The 10,281-nt window shown below is 48.3% G+C and overlaps 2 protein-coding genes across 3 annotated transcripts; one reads left to right on the top strand and one right to left on the bottom strand.

The window, feature by feature from the left end:
* Positions 1 to 37: 37 nt before the first annotated feature.
* Ndufa2 (NADH:ubiquinone oxidoreductase subunit A2) lies at positions 38 to 2,127 on the top strand. The gene is made up of 3 exons (NM_001106153.1): positions 38 to 161; positions 293 to 399; positions 1,799 to 2,127. Exons 1-3 carry the CDS (start codon positions 67 to 69, stop codon positions 1,888 to 1,890), a joined length of 294 nt encoding a protein of 97 aa, NP_001099623.1. The 5' UTR covers positions 38 to 66; the 3' UTR covers positions 1,891 to 2,127.
* Positions 2,058 to 8,653, bottom strand: Tmco6 (transmembrane and coiled-coil domains 6). Of its 2 annotated transcripts, NM_001106154.1 has the most exons (12): positions 8,433 to 8,653; positions 8,196 to 8,308; positions 6,284 to 6,399; positions 6,012 to 6,195; positions 5,606 to 5,710; positions 5,354 to 5,439; positions 5,063 to 5,179; positions 4,743 to 4,854; positions 4,457 to 4,643; positions 3,137 to 3,231; positions 2,621 to 2,788; positions 2,058 to 2,395 (listed from the first exon to the last, which is right to left on the bottom strand). In NM_001106154.1, exons 1-12 carry the CDS (start codon positions 8,515 to 8,517, stop codon positions 2,279 to 2,281), a joined length of 1,485 nt encoding a protein of 494 aa, NP_001099624.1. In that variant the 5' UTR covers positions 8,518 to 8,653; the 3' UTR covers positions 2,058 to 2,278. The 2 variants fall into 2 exon arrangements, with proteins under 2 accessions (NP_001099624.1, XP_063133284.1); XM_063277214.1 differs by lacking the exons at positions 6,012 to 6,195; positions 8,196 to 8,308; positions 8,433 to 8,653 and having other exon boundaries at positions 2,061 to 2,395.
* Between the last annotated feature and the right edge of the window lie 1,628 nt (positions 8,654 to 10,281).

Below are 10,281 nucleotides of genomic sequence, written 5' to 3'. Positions count from 1 at the left end.
AGGGTCGCTATTGGTCCGATTGAGGGAGCTGAAAGGCCGTGATTGGGTGCTCCTTTGCTAGCAAAGATGGCGGCCGCAAGCCGAGTAGTCGGTGCAAAGCAGGTACTGCGTGAGATTCGCATTCACTTATGCCAGCGTTCCCCAGGCAGCCAGGGTGTGAGGTGAGTCGTAGCGTGGGAAGGCGAGTGAGCTTCGGAAGGTGGAGCTCTGACCTTGACCTCCGGAGGCGGGGGGTGTCAGGGTCAGTGTGTACCTTTGCCCGCTAGCGACAGTCTCTCCTCCCGCCCCGCAGAGATTTCATCCAGCAACGGTACGTGGAGCTGAAGAAGGCGCACCCCGACCTGCCCATTCTAATCCGCGAATGTTCAGAGGTGCAGCCCAAGCTCTGGGCCCGTTATGGTGAGTACTGGTCGTTGGAGGTCAGGGGCCCGGGTTGCAGAATACGGGATAGAAAAACATAAGGAGCCTCCCCACGTCATGGGAAGACGGGGCTGAAGGACCAAAACTCCAACTGATAAAGAAATTCACATTTACTTAGTTGTGTGATGCCTTTTATTCATGGCAACATATATATGAGGTCTGACTGGCTCTTGGGCTGGACTGAGGAATTTTTTGCAGTTCAGAGTGTACTTCATGTAAAAGACACGCTTATGTCAGCATAGGTCCTTCTGAATCACATCTTAGCCAGGACAAATTAAGGGACGAAGCATTTTAGTGACGTTAAGCACTTTATGCTTACAGCTTGCGCTGGGTACTTTAACTCATTCTCATTAGTCTTCATTAATGTTGTGGATGGGTGCTTTTCCTTTGTAAATATTAGAACACTGGCACTAAACATTATGGAAACACCTAAAACTACGAAGCTTAAATAGGATTGAGCTTTTGCATTTGGGCCCCTTCCTTAGAGCGTACAATGGTTGGCTTCCACCATTCAGGTTGTTACTTGCCCCTGACTGCATATCACTGTCTCAAAAAGGCATTCCTGAGCCAGGCTGTAAATCTCAGCTCTAGATATTCTCAGGCAGAAGCAGGAGGATCACAAACTCAAGGTCTGTCTGAGGCTAGAGTGAGTTCAATGCCTGAGTAGAAAATTTAGTGAAATGTTATCTCAAAATTTTAAAGATACACAAGAAAATGGTGATCGCCTTTCATGTGAGAGGTACGGGTTTGATCATCAGTACCAAAATAAAGCATTCCCTGACCAATTATAATATTGCCTCTTAAATAATCCTTAAACTAAATGGTGACATTTTAATCATTTCAACCCTGACAAAGCACTTTCTGCAGGTGGGGAGAGTCACATCCTACTACAAATTTGTTGTAATCAAGACTCCTATAAACTAATAAAACAGGTTTCCTCCCAAAAGCACACAGAAGGACAGACAGAAGTAACTAGCGTGTAGTGGTATATGTACATAATACCACACATATTATGCTGAGTGCACTATGGCCGGCCAGAAAGTGGACAGTCAGCCAAGGCTAGACCCCTGGTCAGTAGTTAAGGCCTACGGTGACCCTAAAGCATCACTCAGACACATTTCTTCCTGTACAAAACTCTACTAGGACCTGGGAATTTTTAATAGATTCACTGGATTAATGCTAAGTACAGCAAGACCACTTTTTTTAAAGGCAGGATTGCAGTGTAGCCATAGCCAGCCTGGGACTGACTGTGGAGCCATGAGCCACCATGTTCAGCGAACCATCTCTCTTTCCTTTCTTAACAACTTTAAAAAAAAATACCCTTTATAATTTTGTGGCCCCGTTATGCAAGATACTCATTTAAATCATCTTTCCTCAGCTTTTGGCCAAGAGAAGAATGTGTCTCTGAACAATCTGAGTGCTGCTGAGGTGACCAAAGCCATGGAGAATGTGCTAAGTGGCAAAGCATGAAGTGTCTCCACTGAGGACTGAACAAGCCCACCAGAACCTACTGGACTGGAGACAATGTGGGGAAATGTGTTCTTTTGGTTCTTATAAAGCTTACGCTGTACAGTGTTGCTTCAGAATGTTCTCCTCATTACCTTTTCCCTCTTACTGCGCAAACACTGAGGCAAAGTAGCTTTATATAAAAATACTATTTTATTTCTCATCAATAAACCCCAGCTACCCGCTGGGATGTCGCATGTCATTACCCAACTTGCTGAAGAGGATGAAACAGTATGATCTCAAGTGCAACGCCACTCTCAGGTATACAAAAAGCTGCTAGCTTCTAAAATGAAATAGGAGCCCCTAGAATAAATATGCTGTAGGGGACAGGGGGTGACATTAAGCAGCCAGATCATCCAAGAATAGCAGTTGTCTGTCGGAGAGCATGTATCCTATCGTGAAGCTGAGTTTCCTCCTGATGCTTTTCTAGGGCCTGAAGCCCTGACTGCTGCAGAAAGGCATGGGCAGCCTGAGGATAGAGAAGGACAAACACATAAACCCTGAAACCCAATTCCTGGAGCTCCCTGGGCCAGCCCACTTCTTAGACAATACATTCCTAACAAGATGAAGGTTCTAACCTTCAGCCCACACAGGCTAGCCTTGCCCAGAGAAATGAATATGGGTAGGGCTGGAAGAGGAGGGCACCATGGGAGGACCAGTGGCTTCTGAGCAACAGATTGCAAACCAGACCCACCTCTGGCTGATACAAGAACAGCAGTTGCAGCAGCTCCAAACTCTGGCCTACCACGTCGGTGTCAGAGAGAGCCAGTGTGTTAAGCAAGCAGGAGAGCAAGGGTCCTGGCCATAACCGCTGGCAGTAAGCGGGACCCTTCTCTACAACGTTGCACAGAACTGTAAGCACCTGCAGACACAGAGACAAAAGATGAAAACCAAAAACTATAATAGGCTAAGCAAGGCTGACTACGTACCTAAACGCTAGTACAGGCTCTTTATGTGTCGTTCCCACAACCACCACTGAGACGTTACCCACTTATAAGGAAGAGATGGGTGCTTCCAATAGTTTGTTGGTTTGCCCAAGGACCATAAACAGGAGTCAGGGTTAAAGACCTACACCTGGACTGTACTAGCTCTTTAACCATACCACACCACCTACCAGCCCTCAACTAAGGGTACCTAAGAAAGCCCAGGTCTGTTCTCCCTATTTGCATTGAGCAGCAGTTCATGAACTCAGATGTTATGGAATACTTACCAACATGCAGACCACATTTGACAGCGGCAACAGCTGCAAGAGGGGCTCAATCAGATTCAGGGAGAGCAATGAGGTACAAAAAGTAGGACTATTTGCTGAAAAGGAAAATGTCATAGGAAGTGCCTTTAGTGCTAAACTGCTACCCCCACAATCCTACCCACTACAACCTAGGCCATGAAGAACTAGCCGCTACGTCAAAATCCATAGCCTGCTCGGTTTCAAACAAGTACTGCTCTATCCAAATGGGAGGCATAGGGGCCTTCAAGGATAAGAAGCATGTCCCTGGAGAATGTGCAAGCAGACTTTTCCATCTTCCTTGAGTCTCTCTGCACTCCCATACTCCATTCCATGAAGCCCCTGACCACAAATGTAGCCCCCAGGAGGATATGAGCATCAGAAACTTCCTTAATACAACTTTGAGGAGCCAACATTTCTGGATCTTAGATAGGGATTGATGGGACAGCATCTCCACCCAAGAGTACAAAATGGGTACATTCCTGTTGTTGAACTGCCCTCGGTTCTTCCAGACCAACTGTTCCCACTTCCTGACTCTAGTAGCTTCAAGCTCTAAGGTCAGTGTACCAAGAGGCTGAACATGCCATGGAAGAAAGGGTTTTATGTTTGTTAACATGTATATACATGGCATCCAGTACTCAACATGTGCACACATACTCAGAAGTTAAGGGGACAGACTCTTTCAGGTGTGCAAGGCACTGTGTGTCCACATGGGGGAGCTCTGACTTCATTTTTAGTCAGGAAGTTGAAGCCTAGGGTAGACACATGCCCCAGTATTTTCAGAATGACTAGGTCAGAAGAGGAGACCCTTGGCTAACTGGCTCTACAAGAAGTGCGCTTCATCTGGAATATTTTTCTGACCGAAGCTTCAATAGAGTTAATTTACAGAGCAAATTGGCAGTAATTGGTGAACAAACTAAGGTTGAGAGACAGAAGAGTGTAGGCCCTGAGGAAGAGGTCGGGATCCCTGGGAATACTTTCATCCCAACCTGAACGGAATGAGGCAAGTTATTGGGAAAGTGGAAAGGAAAGGACTGCCTAACAGCCATGGGTAGATAGAGGGAGGGTCTTCCTTCAAAGGGTCCTTTCAGGGAACCAAGATGAGAGACCTTCACTGACACGGTAGGGAAAGGTGTGGACCCTCCTATATAGGTTTTGAATTTTCCTCCTAGTCTCCCCACCCCCTTATTCTCTGCCTTTCCCTCAATCTGTATTTTGTTTCCTAACAAATCTACCCTTCCTTTGGCCTTAATAAATATTTTAATAATGATAAAAGACCAGGCCTAGGCAGAATGTAACAGATACCAGTGAGGTTGTTGAGGAGCCAGAGGCCCTCAGGTAGCAAGGCGGGCTGTTTCTGAAGGAAGAACTGGAGAAAGATAAATAAGGCTGCCACAAGTCGCTCGTCTCTGAGCTCCATTTGCTGTCCCATGGCCTCCGCTGGCACTTCTGTTAACAGGTTGCTTAGACACCGAACCACAGGGCATGCAAGCTGCAAAGACAAGCTGAGAATAGAAGGAGAAAGACACGGCAGAGATGGACAGACAGACAGACAGACAGAGTGTAAAATCCCACAGACCCTCTCCCTTACCAGCTCTAGTCCCACATCATCCGTTCTCTGCACAGCCCCAGCCAAGTCCACCAGCAGCAGTACCAACGTGGGCAGAGCCCCGTGGGTGAGGAGCACAGCATTGTTGACCTGGCTGGGTGACAGGAAACAGGCAGTCACTATCAAGTCGACCCTACCGTTAAGCTACAAAACAACCCAGTCTGTGGGTTTCCGAAGCAAAAGACAGCACCACAGAGGGATGAAAAACTCACCAAAGCAATTCCAGAAACTAAATCCAGTCCTTAGACTTAAGTCATCTGTAGGGAGCCCCAGGAAAGACATTTTCCCAATTGGCCCGTTACCTGCAAATGATATAGTGAAGGCACCAGGCAAACTCCATAGCAACCCCAAGATTCAGCTTCGGGCCTGGTCCCATCAATCGCAGCATCTGCTGGGGAAGGCTGGAGTCCAGAATAGAGCTGCCACAAAAGCAGACTGTGAGCAGGAGCCATGGAGATACCAATGGTTCCCCTCAAACACTTGTAGTGAGAAAGTGTCCAAACTGTGGGAATCAGATCTGACTGAGCACCCATGGGCTATACTACCAAGAGCATCAACCATAGCTGGGCATCTGAAGATAGAGTTTTACTCACGGAATGATCTTCTCTGGAGCTTCCTTAGCCTGCAGAAGCTGGGACAAGGCATATCCAAGGGCCTCCAGCACAGCCACATGGGGGGACTAGAAACAGACAGGGTAGGGATCTGACTGGAAAATGGGCCAAAAGGACCCAGACGTTTAACCCTTTGACAAAGGGTAGAGGTTGGAAGCTACCTTGCTAAGCCAGTGGAGCACGTGAACAGAAGCTAGGGGAGGCTTGCTAGGGAGAGACCAAGGAAGCACTCACCTGGATGCAGGCAGCAAAAGCCGGAACAATGCCCTGTGGCAGGAGCTGCTTTCTCACAGCCTCGCTCTCCACGATAAGGTTCCCCAGTGTGTACAGACACAGCTCCTGAGAGCAGGGAACAAAAGCACTGGGCTGGGCTCATCTCACACCAAGCCAGGAATGGGAGAAGGACGATGGCATGTCCCTGTTCTCGGAGCTCACAAGAGAGGGGAGATGATGGATACATGCACTGTTTTGTATTTTCCTGTACCTGCCAGATCAAGCTGGCCCCAAAGGCATGCATATATTATATACATATACATATACACGTACACGTACACGTACACGTACACGTACACGTACACGTACACGTACATGTACATGTACACTCTAAGCCCAGAGCAAGATTAAAAGGAACAGGTCTTACTATGAAGTCTGAGCTGTGACCAGAGAGGTAGGTGAGGAGGTAGGAAGTAGCTGGCAGGCAGGCCTCAGCCACTGCAGACTGCTCAGAATGAGAGAGCTCATGTAGGCACCGAGCCGCCTCAAGCTGCAACAGGGCCCGATTGCTGGTCAAGAGCCCGACAAGGGTCCGCATGCTGCCCTCCAGCCTACATGAATGACACCAGAACCCCGCTAAGCCTGTGGTCTATGCCCTCCACTCTCTTGCCCTGGAAAGCCCCAACCACCTACACTGACCTGATGAAGGTTTGCTGTGTGTCAGGGTGCTGCAAGCCTCGACGAAGGCTGACCAGAGCCTTCTCCCTCTCCTTTTCATCTGTTCCCCGTTGGGCTAGCCGAAGAAACTGCTGGACCTGGATCCCAGGACAGGAAAAGGAAGACATGTAATTGCCATGAAGCACACCCTAAGTCTCTTGTCTACCAACTTTATCTGTGGCATCTACAATATCCTCTCATACTCAGAACTTGTTATTGGTAACCGCATGGCCTGGCATGGTGGGACAAGCCAAGTCTGAGATCAGCCTGGTCTACATAGTGAGTTGCAGGACAACTAGAGGTACACAGAGACCTTATCTCAAAAAACAAAACAAAGAACTAATATGGCTACTAAGCACCATCTGGGCAGGCCTGTTAGGCAAGGGATCCTGTTACCCGGCCTACCACTAACTTCCAAAGAATCTGAACCTGTGTCAGCATCTGAAAAATGTAGGTACTCCACCTTCTCATAGGGCTACTTCCGGGATAATATAAAGCTCTCCACCTGGTGAAACCTCCCTCCTTTCACCTGTTCTCCCATGCAAAATACAGTCCAGCAACACCTACTAATAATGTGCTTCATGCTTCCGCACCTTTGCACACCTATCGCCTCTGCCTGTGATATACTCCAGACTCTAAGTCTTTCAGATTTCTGCTCTTCGTGGCCTCACGGCAGTTAGTTCTAGCTTCCTCCAACAAATTTACGAGTTTTTCTTGGGCCTCATGTTTCCTCCTACGATAAAAGTGGGAAGAAATCTGTCTCCTTCCTTGGTCTTTGAACACTCTGGGCTCCATCTTGTCAGTCTTTGTGTGCCTCAAGGCCCTGGCGTAAAGGAATGAATCACCATACAATGAATCAACATCATAACCTAGGAGCACCCGCTCTGTCAAGTAACACAGGCATCACTAAAACGTAAGCAATGTCTGCTGAATGTACAGACACTTTCCTTTACTCGCTCAGTAAATCTGGGCTAGAGAAGGAGTGCAGTTGGTAAAGGCCTAGCTCAGTCAAATTCCTGGACTAGATTCCCAGCACTCCTGTAAAGCAGTGTGTTGGTGAACAACTATAAGCCCAACACTTAGTATGTGGAAGAGGATAAAGGTTCAAGGTCACCGTCAGTTAGATCTTGAGTATAGGCTGGGATACAAGAGACCCTTCAAACAAAACAATAACAACAAAAGGGTAATGAATAGATTTATTCCAGATATTGTGGGAGTGTATCTGGAATTCTTTTCAGAGTCTTGCTATGGATCCTGAATTGGCCTCAAACTCAGGATCCTTCTGCCTCAATCCCCTAAACGCTGGAATTACAGGCAAGGCACACATCTGCCTCCTGTCAGGGTCTAGTTAAGTCTAGTTTGGAGAGCCGGATATGATGGTGCATACTAGTAATTCTAGTACCTGAGCTGAGGCAGGAGGACTGCCAGTTTGTGAGACACTTGAGAAAACAAAACTTTAGACATGGTAAAAGCACAGATCTTGAGACAGGAAAACAGCTTCTATATGTTCCAGGAACTGAAAATGAGACAGCGGCCGGGTTGAGGTTACTGACAAGTCGGTAAGAGGTTAGACTATATATAGTTTAGCGGGTCAATGGAAGGATTTTGGTTTCTTTGTTTTAAAAGGAAATCGGGATGGCAGATGAAGGCCCTTTTAAAAGGATGATAATAGTATGTAGTTGGTGGAGACACCTATGCTAGAGGGGCACCATAGACTCAGGAAATCTTTAAAAAGGTTTAAAAACAATAGGCAAAGACTTGGTTGATGATGTGCTGATATAAGGATGTGGGACACTGAGTGGTACAAGGTTTCCGGCTGTTTCCGGCTTGATCCAGCGAACAGCTGGAGGTTAAGAGCGGCTGGCCATCAGATGTGGGTTGCCCAGACCCTCACCTCGGCTTCCCCAAGGAGCACAGCTGCACTCTGGCCTCCGGTTTCTTCCGGGGCGTCTTCCCTCAGCAGCCTCTTGCTGACCAATTGCTGCTCCCTCCGCGCCTTCCGCAGGGCTGGTGGCAGAGGAACGACTCAATTAAGCTAGGCGGTACACACTCGGCTCCGAGCCAGGGGTCTCTTTTCCCTACTCCCAACCGCCACATTTGCATTTCCCCTGGCTTCCTCGTCCATCCGCACCTGCCTCCCGTTCCCGCCGCCGGCGCCGCAGTTCCTCCACCCCACACGCCAGCGTCCTGAGGCGGCCCTGCCGCCGACCCCACATCTTGCAGCCAAAAAAATCCTAGAGATCGGCGGCTACGGCGCGGCCCGGGGAAGGTTGGAACTGCGCAGGCGCTGGACAAAACCAGAAGAAAAAGTCACTCCCGGCGCAGGGGTGAGGGGTGGGGCTGTGCGTGAGGGCGGGGCGATGACGCGAGGGCGGGGTCAGGCCGGAATTTCGTAGGTGGTAGGTTGACTCTGCTGTCTCTCAGAAGTCAAGCTCATGAAAGAGACCTCCTCGGACATGCGCTGTCACTATCCGCTCAGCAAGCACATATTCTTAAGAATTCACTGATTAATTCACCGATTACTCGGCTTCCACTGATGAGCTCTTCCTAAATGCTTGAAGCATAATATTCCAATGAGAGATGGCTTTAAGAGCATGAATGGGTCTGGGACCAATTTCCAGCATTCACCTCAGGCAGCTCACAACTACCTACCTATAACTCAGTTCCTGCGTGCATGCGATGCCATGCAGGCACAGTAGACATATCATAAAAATAAATCTTGCTGGTCTTGGTGGCACACACTTGTAATTCCAACACTCAGGAAGCAAAAGCAAGATTCCTGAGCGTTTGAGACTACCTGGCCCACATGCCGAGTTCTAGGCTAGCCAGGGCTACATAACAGAAGAATCCTATAAAAGTAACTTTTATCCACCTGACCTAATTGTCGTCTCCAAGGCTCACTACTGCCTTTGTCTACTAACCTAGGCCTGGTCCTGGAAGCTTCTAGACTCAGTACAATCTAATCTTGGCCTGGAATATTTTCAGCCTCTGAGATTCACTGCTGAATAAACTCACCCCTTCCTAGTTGTTGCTGAACTCGAGCTGGCTGATTCAACTCAGCTCTTCTGGCTCAAACTCCTTACTTAGTTGACCGATTCAATCTGGCTTCTCTCTCAACCTCTGACATTTTGCTCTGTTTGACCTGTAAGAGTCCATGATTCACCGAAGAATGATACCCAGAGTAAAATAAGAGGTAAACGCGAAGAGTGTCTTATTCTGCCGAATTCCAGCATGCTGGAGTCTCCCATTACCAAAGTAAAGAGACAACCAAATGAGCTTGCAAGCCTGATTTAAGGCACCTTAGAAATTTCCCCCATAGATGACCTCTATGTTAATCTGTTGGGTCCATCTCTACGGACATTCCAACACGGGAGTGTGGGGGCCAGAAACTTGCTGGGGGGTCTGGGAACTGTTGCTGAGGAAGTAGCTGGGGAAGTCTGGAAACTGCTGCTGACCATTGTCGTCACCTCAGGCCAGGTGGTTGGGCAGCTTCTGAGGCCTGGACTTGTCTGGAATTGCCCAGCTCTTGGAAACAGAGATTTAGGCCTAATCTCCTTAACTGCCAATTTCTCAGACCTCAAACTATCTCTGTTACTCTGTTCTAGTCCTGGCTCTTCGTTCTCCAGATCCATCTGTCTTCACTTGTGTGTTTACCTTGTTCTCTCTCTGCAACCTGTCTCTGTACAATATCCCAATAAAAATGCCTCTGTCGCCTCTGCTGCTGCAGCCGCAGCCGCCTCCTCCTCCTCCTCCTCCCTCCTCCCCCTCTTCTTCCTCCTCCTCATCTTCTTCCTCATCTTCCTCTCTCTCTCTCTCTCTCTCCCTCTCCCTCTCCCCCCCCCTCTCTCTCTCTCCCTCTCCCTCTCCCTCTCCTGTCCCTTAAGTAACTTCTCTTTCCTCTCTCTTCTCATGAGAGTTGGGCATATTCTATTTTGTCAAATCTTTCTCTAATTTGTGACTTGAAGTCCCTTTCAAACACG

Source organism: Rattus norvegicus, chromosome 18 (genome assembly GCF_036323735.1).
Source record: "Rattus norvegicus strain BN/NHsdMcwi chromosome 18, GRCr8, whole genome shotgun sequence".
NCBI classification, from domain to species: domain Eukaryota; kingdom Metazoa; phylum Chordata; class Mammalia; order Rodentia; family Muridae; genus Rattus; species Rattus norvegicus.
The sequence above is the reverse complement of the archived record's forward strand: the minus strand, read 5'-3'. Positions and strand labels throughout refer to the sequence as shown.

Coding starts and splice junctions, on each gene's coding strand:
- Ndufa2 (NM_001106153.1), top strand. CDS start 67: ATGGCGGCCGCAAGCCGAGTAGTCGGTGCAAAGCAGGTACTGCGTGAG. Junction 162..292: donor CCAGGCAGCCAGGGTGTGAG/GTGAGTCGTAGC, acceptor CCCGCCCCGCAG/AGATTTCATCCAGCAACGGT. Junction 400..1,798: donor CAAGCTCTGGGCCCGTTATG/GTGAGTACTGGT, acceptor ATCTTTCCTCAG/CTTTTGGCCAAGAGAAGAAT.
- Tmco6 (NM_001106154.1), bottom strand. CDS start 8,517: ATGTGGGGTCGGCGGCAGGGCCGCCTCAGGACGCTGGCGTGTGGGGTG. Junction 5,711..6,011: donor GTCACAGCTCAGACTTCATA/GTAAGACCTGTT, acceptor CCCTGCTCTCAG/GAGCTGTGTCTGTACACACT. Junction 3,232..4,456: donor GCTCCTCAACAACCTCACTG/GTATCTGTTACA, acceptor TTTCCTTTTCAG/CAAATAGTCCTACTTTTTGT.